This window comes from Alosa sapidissima, chromosome 2 (genome assembly GCF_018492685.1).
Source record: "Alosa sapidissima isolate fAloSap1 chromosome 2, fAloSap1.pri, whole genome shotgun sequence".
Classification (NCBI taxonomy): Eukaryota; Metazoa; Chordata; class Actinopteri; order Clupeiformes; family Clupeidae; genus Alosa; species Alosa sapidissima.
This window is the reverse complement of record NC_055958.1, coordinates 28,496,968-28,511,703: the sequence shown is the minus strand read 5'-3', so window position 1 is coordinate 28,511,703 and position 14,736 is coordinate 28,496,968. Positions and strand designations below refer to the sequence as shown.

General features: G+C 40.5%; 1 protein-coding gene across 3 annotated transcripts in view; it reads left to right on the top strand.

Annotated features, from left to right (window-relative positions):
- Positions 1-3,081, top strand: part of gdap2 (ganglioside induced differentiation associated protein 2) — a 35,370-nt gene extending 32,289 nt beyond the window's left edge. For all 3 annotated transcript variants that reach the window (XM_042084600.1, XM_042084601.1, XM_042084602.1), the window contains one exon: positions 1,294-3,081. In XM_042084600.1, coding sequence (XP_041940534.1) covers positions 1,294-1,335 — 42 coding nt within the window. In that variant the 3' untranslated portion in view covers positions 1,336-3,081. The remainder of the gene's footprint in view (positions 1-1,293) is intronic.
- Positions 3,082-14,736: the final 11,655 nt, after the last annotated feature.

The window sequence follows — 14,736 nt, the reverse complement described above, 5'->3', positions numbered from 1 at the left end:
CAACACAATCATGCAAACGTCCTTTCTGGTTATTCGCTGGACAGACGAATCGGCAACTGAGCCACTGTCTCTGTCTGTCCTGCTGTAAGGAGTACCACTGGTGCTGCTGGGCCTGCAGTCCCTCAGACTGCCATGGGGCCACAGTGATTTGGGGTTGGACGTGGAACGTATTCATATCTATGGGTTGGACTCAAATGACCTGATGGCCTGAACTTTGGCCTGAAAGGGAGAAAGGAACTCTTTGTTGGTTTGTGCGTGTGTGAGTGAGTGAGAGAGAGAGAGAGAGAGAGAGAGAGAGAGAGAGAGAGAGAGAGAGAAAGCATGGCAGAAGAGAAAAGAGAGTGAACGAGTGAGTGACTGACTGACTGAGACCGAGACAGAGAGATGGCCGCTGTTGCTGATGGGGTTACATTTTGAGAACATTTGGTCCCCAGATGGTTGTTGTCTTTGGAGCGGCCCTCACCCGCGTCCACACCAGACGAGGGCCAGACCTGACTGAGGCTCTGCCTTCTTCACCACCTCTGTGTATCTGGTGGATTTATTTAGGAACCCCCAGGAAGGCAAGCCAGTAACCTGCATTGTTCTTAGTCCTAAAATGGCCAATATTGCAAGTCTTTTTTTTTTGTACACAACACAGAAAAACACTCGCATGCCCACACTTTGACAGCTGACAAATTAACTATTTTTGTCAGAAGCAGATGCGGATTTTGCAACAGGATAATCAGTAGTGTGTGTGTGTGTGTGTGTGTGTGTGTGAGTGAGTGAGTGAGTGAGAACAGGTGATGGGAGAGTTTGTCCATCGGGCAGATGTGACTGCTGCCTCTCTCTCTCTCTCTCTCTCTCTCTCTTAGCTGTGACCGTATCTGTCCCCAGATGACTCCGGGGTCTGTCCTGTCCTTTTCCAGTGGAAAAGTACTCCAAGCCGAGGTGCAGCCTTGACCTGCAAGCTTAGTTTCCACTGCTAGTGAAGTGATAAGGTGGTCGCGGTGTGTTTTGCGGTGTTTAATGTGACTGCTCAGACGGAGAGCACACACACACACTGTGAATTAAAGCTCAGGAGTAGAGAGCAGGGATTATCATGGTCTGCTTAAGGATCAGTTTTCACTGAATGCCAATTATTTAGTTGTTGTTTGCATCCCAGCCTGTTTTACACTACAAACTGCACTGATGCTGAGGTGTGTGTTAGCATTATTGCACTTAGCAATAATAAGGTTGGGGAGGGTGCATTTTTACTGCTCACATTGATGAATGATTATCATTAGCAAATAATGTGTATCTGCTCTGCTTGTGCAGGTGAACGGCCCCTATCAATCAACCCACCCCTCTGGTCTATGAGGCCTCTTGACCTTTCACCCCACCAACGAGGACCTCCGCTGCACGCCATAGTGGACGTCACAATGTTCTCAGCGTACTTGAGCCAGGCAGGTGTCACTTGACCTCCCAAGGATCTAAAGATGTTTAATCTCCTCTCCGATGAACCGCCATGTCACCCAAACCTATGGAGGATGTCGGTGGTCCTGTTTTCTGTTGAATTGCTGTTGTTGTGAAAGTTGTTTTTTCTTGAGAAGAAGGAGGATATGGAGACCAATCAGCTGGATCTCTACAAGGGGTTTGGTTAGGGGTGGGGGGTAGGGGGTCACTCCTGTGGTCCTCTAGTTGGTGGTCATGGGTAATAAGCACCGCTGCCCCATCTTAAACCCTCAGAGCCTGTGAAGATGGAGGTTGTGTGTGTGTGTGAGAGAGAGAAAGAGAGACACAGAGAGGGGCAGAGAAGGAGTATGATGTGTTTGCAGTAATCATACAAAGACTCACAAGCTTTGGATGGATGGAAGTTAATATGATCTGCCTATGCGGTCAGAGCAAGATTGCATGGTATTTTCCAAGTAGCGTGGGAGGAACTTATTTCTGGTTTTTGGTTCAGTTTTTTTCTTCTTTTTTTTTCCCTCTTTGCACACGTGTCCATCCCACAACACACCTTCACCTCATGGTTTTTAACAGCACTTCACCAGCACTGTATATGGTTGTAGTTTTAATTTAAACACAAATACTGCTTTATCTGTCATACTGAGGACTACAGGAAAAACTAAAACAGTCAGTTCAAAACTGGGTTCTGTTGTGTTCTATGCTTGTAGGGTTATGCTTGGTAAATGCACACAGTTATCAAGATTGTATGGATCCTTTATGAAGTTTTTCAGATCTGCCTCACTTGATAGTCTTGGGTTGCATTTTTGCCTTCTATTTAAATGACACATTTTAATGCTGTATGTAAATGATTATATTGTAGATTATTAGAGATCACATGACTTTTACCACATGTATACATTTTGCAGTTTTTCTTTCTTTTTTTTTAGTTTTGTGTTCATTACAGAAAGCAAAACTTTTTGTCACATTTATTGCCTGGTCTTTTCCCCTGTGTGTATTATATAAAATCAATTTAAACTTGAATGTAAACTATTTTTTTTTTTTAAATCAAAGCAAGCATTTGAAGTACTCTCTCTGTGGCCTTAAGTTGCCCATGTGATGTCTCTCTCTGTATTCTTCTTTTAATGTTTGTTCTTACTTTCTTCATGTTAGAAATTCCATGGCTTGACTTTTTAAAATCATTGCAGTCTTGTAGTCATGTCCACTGTTTTTCTCCAGCTTTCTGTTGATTTTATAACTTTGTGTGGTTACTTAGTTGGATGCTTAATGGTACATGACTACCAGTGGTGTTTTTTGTTTTGTTTTGTTTTGTTCTGTTTTATGTTTAGGTCTCATCTTTCACATCATCGGACATCCAAAGACTAGCTGGTTACTGATATTCATATTGCTGGATCTCTGTGATTACAACACGGAGAGACTGACTGATCCATAACAATAATTTTACTGAAAGGTCAGCAACACTGCGCTGTCTACAACATGCTTCAGATATGGTACCCATCGCCCGAGGACTGTTGCTTTCGTTGGGTCAGTGAAGAAGAAAGATGCAAGCAGATTTTCTTTTTCTTCCCCTTAGTCTACATTCCGTGCCAGAAGAACCAGTGAGGATGGTGAGTGGACCAGGGAGCAGTAATTATTTAAATAAAATGTTTCCAAATTTAACCTTTTTTGCCGTTTAATTTTTTTGTTTGTTTGTGCGTGTGTGTGTGTGTGTTTGTGTTCTCACAGACTTTTCTGTAATGAGTTTCTGAGTCCCTTTTGGGCTCTGTTGTTTACCAAAATGAGTTCAGATGGCAGCATGCCAATGGGTTTTTTTCCCCCTGACACACACACACACACACACACACACATTACATTACATCAGTTTACAGTTCTCTATTTGGTCCATTTTGAGTGAAAGCTAGTAGTGCCAGGTCAAATAAATTTGAATAGTTTTCCTTGATAAGAACTGAGCATCAGTTAATTTTGCCATACTGTTGCACAACATTACTGAATCCATGGTCAGGGACCACAAGTGGGCCGCGCACCACTGGTTGAAAACCACTGATTTAGAGAAGTACAGATGACCGCAATTTCAAATTACTGACGGCACAACTATACAGTCAGTCACTAGCCTAAGAGACACTTTACCTCCCTCAGGGATGGATTACTGAACGAGCCTACCGGGCCCAGGCCCAGGGGCCCAAGGGGTCAGGGGGCCCTGAAGCCCAAGCCTTTGCATGGAATCATTGCCTCAATATCAACACATCAGGATGTAGGCTATGAATCTGATTGAATTTAGTATTGGCCATCCCCAAAATGCACCAGAATAAAGGAAATCACATCAAACAAAATAACATTTTTCTGGGGGAGGACCCCCAAACCCCCCCTCCCACATATACGACAATAAGTGGGGGGCCCTTAATACATCTGGGCCCAGGGGCCCAAAAGTTCATAATCCGCCCATAACCTCCCTCTGTGATAATCATTACTTCCATGCCAATTTCTACACTTTTTTCCCGAAATTGCACTCTGCCTACTTCAGAGGGCCATGTTCCTACCTATTTTGGCCTATCATCAAATGCTTGACCTCACCTGGACAGGTTGAGCTGATGAACCTCAAAGAATTATCAGTTCTGTGGACTTAAAAACTAAACATCATGGTAGCTCTGTTGGAGTCACCTATTGAAATTGTGTCTGAAACTGATTATGAATATTGCTAATTGAGAGGGCACAGCTATTTGTTATCTTGGAATAATTGAATACAACTGTATTTAAAATCAAAGCAGATTACCCATGTTATGTGACATGTACAGTATGGTCACCGTGATCAGTGAGGGACCCAGGACAGCAGAGCAGAGGTACAGTAGGCTAATATGCAACAGGTGTGTGCGAAGCTGAGAGAGCCGTGTCACATTTTCCACCCTTCTGTTGCGCCAAAAGGTCCGTCTGCTTCCAGGAACGAGTGGAGAAACCATAATTAATGTCATCCTTGAGCTCCATCCGTCTCACTTTACACACCAGTGTTGGTAGGCTATGTAGACCAATACTATTTCATAATCATACATTTAAACATAAGTATATATACTCTTTTGATCCCGTGTGGGAAATTTGGTCTCTGCATTTATCCCAATCCATGAATTAGTGAAACACACTCATCCCGGCGCAGTGAGATGCCTGCAACAACAGCGGCGCTCAGGGAGCAGTGAGGGGTTAGGTGCCTTGCTCAAGAGTACTTCAGCCGTGCCTACTGGTCAGGGTTTGAACCGGCAACCCTCCGGTCACAAGTCCGAAGCGCTAACCAGTAGGCCACGGCTGCCCATATAATTAAATTATCATGAAAAAGTTGATTTATTTCAGTAATTCCATCCCAAATGTGAAACTTGTACATGTATAATGTATACATTCATTCCACACAGACTGATATATTTCAAGTGTTTATTTTAGGGCTGATTACATTAAAAAAATGTAATCAAATTAATTACACACTCTGTGATTAATTAATCTAAATGAATCGCATATATAATTTTTACTGTGACAGTATTTGAAATATTTAAATTCAAATCGAATCATTGAATAATCAGCATTAGTGACATTAAAGTTCAAAAACTCTTATTATTATTTTCACTGTTCAAATAATGGCCATAATAATCTATGATATGACCTAATATGCTGAGAAAATAAATTCAAAAGTGCTTCGGGAAGAAGTTTTTTTTAATATCTCAAAAAGTATAACGTTTACAAGAGTGAAAAATACATTCCTCAAGTCTCCTTTTCAAGACCTACGTTACAAAGTTTGAACGAAGTTTCTACGTTAAACGGTTGAAGCTGAATTAGACGCAGAAATTTGGTGGGAAGAATAAGAAGAAGAAGAAGAAGAAGAAGAAGACTTCGGATAACAGAACAGTGCATTTTCATTCCCTCAATGTCAACACTATTTCTTTCCATTGACGACTTTAGAGTCGAAGAACTCCGGTGATATTCCTTGCTGCAGACATTGCAGAGGACTTTATTTTAATCAACACTTTATATTTTTAACATCACCAGGCCATTTTTTAAAAGTAAATGTTCCAATCAATGATCTAGGCAGCACATTTTCTTCTCTCTCCTTCATTTTACAGTCTAATGGTTACGGCTCGGGGTCATACGGAATCGATTAATCTGCACTATTTTTTTTAATCAGTTATTTTTTCTCAAATTAATTAATCAAAATTAATCAGTTATTTTGACAGCCCTAGTTTATTTCTTTTCATTTTGATGATTATAACTGAAACCCCAAATTCAGTATCTCATAAAGTTAGAATATTGTGAAAAGGTTCAATATTGAAGACACCTAGTGCCACACTCTAATCAGCTAATTAACTCAAAACACCTGCAAAGGCCTTTAAATGGTCTCTCAATCTAGTTCTGTAGGCTACACAATCATGGGGAAGACTGCTGACTTGACAGTTGTCCAAAAGACGACCATTGACACCTTGCACAAGGAGGGCAGGACACAAAAGGTCATTGCTAAAGAGGCTGGCTGTTCACAGAGCTCTGTGTCCAAGCACGTTAATAGAGAGGCAAAGGGAAGGAAAAGATGTGGTAGAAGAAAGTGTACAAGCAATATGGATAACAGCACCCTGGAGAGGATTGTGAAACAAAACCCATTCAAAAATGTGGGGGAGATTCACAAAGAGTGGACTGCAGCTGGAGTCAGTGCTTCAAGAACCACCACGCACAGACGTATGCATGTACAGTATGTAAGGACAAAAAGGACTGGACTGCTGCTGAGTGGTCCAAAGTTATGTTCTCTGATGAAAGTAAATTTTGCATTTCCTTTGGAAATCAAGGTCCCAGTGTCTGGAGGAAGAGAGGAGAGGCACAGAGTCCACGTTTATGACTTGTTTATGACTCATTCATGACAGTGTCATGTCACTCTTATGTCGATACTGTTACGTAAAGTGTAACCAAGAATCATTTGATTTGCAAATCGTGTCAATCCTATATTTAATTGAGAATAGTTCAAAGGCAACATATCAACTAGATATTTCATGGAAAATATAAGCACATGTTGAATTTGATGCCAGCAACATGTCTCAAATGTTGGAACGAGGGCAACAAAAGGCTGGAAAAGTTGTGCAATGATAAAGACAACAAAAGGAAGAACTAATTAGGTTAACTGGAACCTGGGGATAAAAAAAAGTCTCTCAGAAGTAAAGATGTGGAGGTATTAATCAATCTGTGTAAACATGTGTGGGCAATAATGTTTCTTCTCATGAAATTAAGAAGGATTTGAGTATTTCATCATCTACAGTACATAAAGAATTCATTAGAATATTCAGAGAATCCAGAGAAATCTTTGAAACAAGGGACAGGGCTGAACAAATGTTTGGATGGCTATGGTGTTTTGGACCTCAGATGGCACTGCATTAAAACCAGCCCTTTTTCTGTAAAGAAAATCATTGGATGGGCTCAGGAAAACTTCTGATAGCCATTGTCTATGAGCACAGTTTAATGCTCCTTTCACACAAACAAGGCCACAAACAACTGCCACCACTGTCCATCGACGGAGATGCTGTGGAGAGAGTGAGCAGCACAAAATTTCTGGGGGTGCACATCAGCGACGACCTCTCCTGGACCACCAACACAGCATCACTGGCGAAGAAAGCCCAGCAGCGCCTCTACTTCTTGCGCAAACTGAAGAAGGCAAGTGCCACGCCTCCTGTCATGACTACATTCTACAGAGGGACCATCGAGAGCATCGTCTCCAGCAGCATCACAGTGTGGGGCGGAAGCTGCACAGATCAGAACAGGAAGACCCTCCAGCGCACTGTTAACACCGCTAAGAGGATCATTGGAGCACCACTCCCCTCCCTGCAGGACATTTACACCACCCGCCTCACCCGCAAAGCACTATTGATTGTCAAGGATACAACCCACCCTGCACACGAACTGTTCAGCCTCCTGCCCTCTGGAAAGCGGTACAGGAGCCTCCGCTCCCGCACCACCAGACTGGCAAGTAGCTTCATCCACCAAGCAATCAGGATGCTGAACACTCTACCCACTCTCCCATCACTGACAGCCCCCCCCACCCACCAGCCAACCAGGAACCTAGGAAACTAGGATCCTGTCTACCAAACCCCCCCCCCCCCCCCCCCAACAACGCCATGTGGAACTGCACTGTGACTGCGCAGCCAAACGTGTTGCTGCTTCACATCAAGCCTGATATACTTGAAATTACTGCATACTGCATATCAATGTAAATATACAGGTCACACAAGCACAAGTTTAAACTTCATGTAACTGTTAAGACTATATAAATATACAACACAACTACCTCTATTTTTTTTATATATATGTCCTATATTTCTATTTTGATACATACATGTTCTATATTTCAGTCTTGCACTTTAATTTAATGTTTATTGTCTATCATGGCTATGTCTATAGTATGTCTATGTCTGTATTTAAAGCATGTCTATGTCTGCATGGGAAAGTAAGAAACGAAATTTCAATTCTTTGTATGACCAGTGCATGTAAAGAAATTGACAATAAAAGCCGACTTGACTTGACTTGAAAAAAATGCTAGTGTAAACTCAGATACAGAAATGCTGCATCTTATCTGAGCCGGAGTTGATTTAAAATGGATTGATGTAAAGTGAAAAGGGGTCCTGTGAATAGACCAATACAAATGTGCAATTCATTTTGGAAATCATGGACTCTGGGCTAAAGAGGAGAGGGACTATTCAGCATATCCAACTATAGTGCTCAGTTCAAAACCCCTCCATCCATGACAGTGTGAAGGTGCAATTAGTGCCTATAGCATCGTTTCCAAACCTAGGGGTCGGGACACCATGTGGGGTCACCTGAAATTCAAATGGGGTAGCCTGAGATAAGTAATTATAAGTATATATACTCTTTTGATCCCGTGAGGGAAATTTGGTCTCTGCATTTATCTCAATCTGTGAATTAGTGAAACACACTCAGCACACAGTGAACACACAGTAAGGTGAAGCACACACTAATCCCTGTTGTTGCAGGCACACTAAGCTGCCTGCAACAACAGCGGCACTCGGGGAGCAGTGAGGGGTTAGGTGCCTTGCTCAAGGGCACTTCAGCCGTGCCTACTGGTTGGGGAGTACTGGGTATCTAACAATTGACCAGTACATTTCATTAAAATATACATATATTATATAAAAAAAAAATATTTAAAACCCCATGATATCCAAGTTAAGTAACGGATCCGTCGTTATAATCTTGCTAAGTAAAAATAAACTTAGGCTGCACAAGATGTTTGATTGACGGAATTATGTTTGATCAATGTACGAAACAAAGTAGCAAAACCAGACGTGCAAGGACATTTGGGAGAAATTAAAGAACCGCTCTCGTCTGGATGTTACAGCAGAGATGAGTTGCGGAGATGAATCTCTGGCGTGACATGTGAATGATTGGCATCGCCAACGTTTTGTGACATCAAAATAGGGTCACCTGCCAAGAAAGGTTGGGAACCCCTGGCCTATAGCCATGGGCATTTTGCACATCTGGCAAGGCACAATTCTGAATTATGTACACAAGTTTTGAGCAACATATACTGTCATCCAGATAATGTCTTTTTAGGGAGAACCTCAAATATTTTAGGAAAACAATGCCAAAATGAATTCTGCACATATATTAAACAGTATCTCTCCATAGAGGTAGAGTCCAGGTGCTAAAATAGCCTGTATGCAGTCCAAACCTGTCTAATTGGGTGCATAATGAAATGAAGTCCCCAGACTGTTGAGCAGCTAAAATCCTATATCGGTAGGAATAAGACCATATTTCATTCTCAAAACTCTAGCAACTATCTTCAGTTCCTGAACAGTTACAGATAATTCCGGTATTACCGATAATTCCGGTATTTAGCACTTTAAGTCCCTTTTCTGGTTTGTTTTGGATGAACTAGAGTGGTGGACAAATTTTGACGATTGGTCCTGTCTCGACTTTTCTGACTCGTTTTGAATCGCCTTTACTGCTTCAGAGTGGCAGCCTATGGGCATGCACAAACATGTCCTTAAAACAACCCTTAACGTTTGTTTTCAAAACTATGCTTCAAACAGTTGATATGTTGTCTGTGAACTATTCTCAGTTAATTAAATATAGAGTGACATGATTTGTAAATCATGTTTGTAAATTGTAAATGTTTTATTCACATTTTACAAAGGGTCTCAACTTTTTCGGAATTGGGGTTGTACAAAGTATTATTAACTATTGTGTTATGTCATGGGGGGGGTCATACATGATCTGTTAACAATACAGAAACAATATTCAAACTAGACTAAGCTATGACACTTTTTAACTAGATAAGTTAGTTTTTGCTCCTTTACTCACTTCATTCCAACTTCTATCCCTGCCCAAATGCCCCCCGCCCTCTCTTTCTTTAAAGGTGCCCTGCCACACAAAAACGTTTTTACTTGTATTTTACTTGTATAACATGTTAGGTCCATATGTGTCTGTGCTATGTCGTGAATGTGAAAATGAACAGCTACCTCCTCTGTCAGCTCTAGCCACTGAAAAGAAATAAGCGGAGAAATTAGGCCAATTGCAAAAGCTCTTCAGTTTGACGTGGAATTGATGAGCTCATTACTATTACTATTCTTGAATTTCCCCTGGGGATCAATAAAGTATCTATCTATCTATCTATTCATGAGCTCGCCCAGTTGAGACCTTGCCCACAAAATTTGTTTAGCTCTGTGACCGTTTTCGTAGGCCTATAGGATGGCTGAATGTCAACGGACTTGTGCGCTAAGCACAAATAGAACTTCAACAATGCATTTTGCCTAAGAACCCAGACTTGAGGATCAAATGGCTTCAGTTTATTTTTTGGAACAATGCCACAGGCTTTGCAAAAAGGTTGCTGTTGAAGCCTGGAGCAGGCTACCATCACAGTCTACGACCAGTGCCTGTAAGTAAAACGTAATTGTCAACTCAAGGAAGTGCTATGTTATACAGGTTTAATGAACTCGCTAGCCTAGTAGGTTTTATTTAGGTACATTTGGACAATGCTAGCACTCGCTAGCCAAGCTAAGTTCATGCCATGAAGCTAAAATTAGTAGATAATGGCTGTCATGTTATGGACGAAACCTACTAGCTGTTAGCCAATCAAGAGTAAAGCAGCTTACAGTAGCTCGTTGAATATGAGAATTGGCGCAAATCGAGCTGAGTCTTCATGCAGGCTGTCAATACCACACTAGAATGGCTTGAAACAAGGTAACCAAGGCATGTTTTCCACAAAAAATGTTACATAGTCCATGGTAGAACTTCAGACATTACCACAAAGTAATGAAATACGTGTGGCAGGGCATCTTTAAGCTACTCGAAATGCATTAGTTTACATTTATCACATGGATAGAATGGCACACACAAAAAACAGTTACTAAAAGTTATTACATTATTATTATTATTATAGATATTATTGTTTAAAAGAAAACATACACATATAACCCTATATGTAATAGATGTGGCCTTGACCTAGATGGATGATGCGACAGTATGCCTGTGCTGGAGAGCGATGTTTGAAGCGGTGAGAGTGATTTGACCGTAAAGAGCAAATGAAGAGGAACCGGAATCGATCCTTCACAGACCCCTAGGTGTCAAGTAACAGATTAAGACAACTACAATGCTCCTGCCAGCCTTGTCCATCTGGACGCCTTTGCTTGAGCTTCAATGTGAATTGGTGCAAGGAGCAGTGGATCAAAGAAAACAAACAGATTTGAGAACTGATAAAAAAAAGATTTGCAGACATGCTGACCTTCAGGTTACAGGAGATAAAACGATGCAATTTATTAAAGGCTTATTCCAGTGATTTAATTATTAATTGTAGAAGAAGAAAAAAACGGTGTGGGGGGGTATATTTGAGAACTGATAAACAGATTTTCAGACATGCTGACCTTCAGGTTACAGGAAATAAAACGATCCAAATTCAAACGCAATCAAATCGAGAACATGCTTGTCCAGTACCTCAGCCTTCTTTTTATACTTCTTTTAACGCAGGTTTATTCCAGTAAATTAGTTATTAATAATCAATTACTGTATTATTGTACAAAATCACAGAAAACTGTGATTAGGGTTGTGCTTGCTTCATATGGCTTGTACTAGATTGTAGTAGTTTGTTCTCAAACTGAACACACACACACACACACATGCACGGATTCACCAGAGGTGGAAAGTAACAAAATACATTTACTCACGTTACTGTATTGAGTATTTTTTCTGTGTATTTTGTATTTTTTAAGTAGTTTATAAAATCGGTATTTTAAATTTTACTTGATTACTTTTTGAGTGAAGTATTGTACTTCGCTACATCAAAAATCCCATCCGTTACTTGAGTAAAAAAAAAAGTTAAGACTAACGAAAACAGAAAATCGTGCCCTAAACCACTAGCCTAGTGATAATGGTCAGCATGTAGCCTACAACAGGACATGAATCAAGCTGACGCCATGCAGTCTTTCTGAAAGTGATGGAGATGGAGCTGGATCACGAGATGCATCAGATTAGCCTAACCTATGAAAGTGTATTTTCCGCTATTCCAATGGGTTGTCTCAGTTCGTTTTAGCACCAATGATTGCGGAGATATTCAAGCAAACACCATGGGATTTCGTGTTTTGACGTTTGTGCTCACCTTTCTTTGGAAAGAAGTTTATTAGCAGTTGTTTCCCCTCATTTTGATGTCTCTCTTTTTCCTGTTTTGGCCTTTGTTTTTAGTAACCTGACTTGGCTTTCTTGGAGAAAGACATTGCACCAGCAGCACAACAATTAGCGGTCCACTACTAGCGATGCTCAACTAAATAAACAAAAGATAGACTACCTATATAATATTCAGGTAAAATAAATATATGGTGGAAATCAGAGGTGGAAAGTAACAAAATACATTTACTCACGTTACTGTATTGAGTATTTTTTCTGTGTATTTTGTATTTTTTAAGTAGTTTATAAAATCGGTATTTTAAATTTTACTTGATTACTTTTTGAGTGAAGTATTGTACTTCGCTACATCAAAAATCCCATCCGTTACTTGAGTAAAAAAAAAAGTTAAGACTAACGAAAACAGAAAATCGTGCCCTAAACCACTAGCCTAGTGATAATGGTCAGCATGTAGCCTACAACAGGACATGAATCAAGCTGACGCCATGCAGTCTTTCTGAAAGTGATGGAGATGGAGCTGGATCACGAGATGCATCAGATTAGCCTAACCTATGAAAGTGTATTTTCCGCTATTCCAATGGGTTGTCTCAGTTCGTTTTAGCACCAATGATTGCGGAGATATTCAAGCAAACACCATGGGATTTCGTGTTTTGACGTTTGTGCTCACCTTTCTTTGGAAAGAAGTTTATTAGCAGTTGTTTCCCCTCATTTTGATGTCTCTCTTTTTCCTGTTTTGGCCTTTGTTTTTAGTAACCTGACTTGGCTTTCTTGGAGAAAGACATTGCACCAGCAGCACAACAATTAGCGGTCCACTACTAGCGATGCTCAACTAAATAAACAAAAGATAGACTACCTATATAATATTCCGGTAAAATAAATATATGGTAGAAATAAGTATTGAACGCTTAATTTTTTTTCAGTAATTAGCCTAAACTTCCATTGAGTCTATTCGAAATGTTCACCACACATTATATTAACACACATATAGGCCTAAAAAATCCAAACATAAGAGTTTTGTGTACTAAAGTGGAATGACACAGGAAAAAAGTATTGAACGTGCCTACTGAAATTTCTTCAATACTTTGTGGAAAAGCCTTTGTTTGTAAAGACAGCTTCAAGACATTTCCTGTATGACAAAACTTATTAGTCACAGTATCAGGTGTGATTTTGGTCCATTCCAGGGGTCCCTCTTGTGAATCCTGATCTTTAGTTCCAGATTTCCAGAACTGTTTAATTGAATTTAATTGAATTGGCTGCCTTCAAGTCTTTCTGGAGCTTTCTCCAAGTGGTCCTTGGTTCTTGGAATTGACTATCCTTCTGACTCCCTGGTCAGAAATATTGCGAGGAGATCCTGTGCCGGTTGATGATGCAGTGATGTTTCTTCCACTTGGAGATAATAGCTCCCCATGCTGCTTACTGGAAGATTCTGAAGTTTTGAAATGCATCTGTTTCATTGATATATTTTGCAACAATAAGGTTGCAAAGGTCTTGGGAGAGCTTTTTGCTTTTATCCATCATGAAATGTTTCTTGTGTGACACCTTGGTAATGAAAAACCTTTTTATAGCCCATCAATATGTAAGCTACTAACCAAGCTTATATTAATTTGCGCAGATAGAAAGGATAACTACTCTCTAACTACTTACAGATTCCAGCTCGTTCCTTCCCTTTCCTTGCCTTAGTGCTTTTTCTTAGCGTGTTCAATACTTTTTCCCTGTGTTATTCCACTTCATTACACATGACTCTACTTATGGAGTTGTTTGGATTTTTTATGTGTGGATTACCTGAGTTATTACTAATGCCTGATGAAAACTCTCTGCAACTCAACATTGGCCTGCCTGCCTCAGCTGCCTGTGAGGGGCTTTTCAGTTGTGCTGGATTACTGTTCACTGCAAAGCGACCCAAGGATGAGTGCAACTAACTTTGAAAATCAACTACTGCTCAAACTTAAAGGAGAACTCCGGTGATTTTTCACATAGATCTCCATTTCTCAACATCCTTATCAGGCAAGTACCTCCACTCTGCGGCCATATTGCAACACTTTTTGGGCACTTATCATGCATCTATTTCGGCAGAAATGCGTGTGCGTAAGGCTTCACGACACCAATCTTGCTCCAGCAGCGAGATCACAACAGATGATTCACAGCACACCACATGATTGGCTCACTGTATTTTACAACACACCACATGATTGGCTCAATGTATTCACATGTCAACGTTTTGGCGCGGAAGGGTTGTGATATGTGTAGACAAATGCGTTACAAACTAACCCCATGCATTACTATGGAGGATTTTTTGAGTGCTGTATCTCCTCATTAGAAAGTCTCTGGTAAAACTGGTTGTTCTGGTACACCCCCCCCCCCCAAAAACAAAAGTAACTAAGTAACTTTTACTTAAAGTACATTTTAAATTAACTAATTTTTACTTTGACTTGAGTACATTTTCAGATCGGTATTTTAACTTGTACTTGAGTAATATTTCATCAAGGTATTGGTACTTTTACTTGACTACAATATTTTCATACTTTTTCCACCTCTGGGATTCACACACATTCACACATTCACACACACACACACACACACACGAGCGCCATACTGTACATATGGCTCAGGCATGAGACAAAGGAGCCTATATGGCCCATCATAAACCCTTTCACACACGTTCACACACATTTCCGT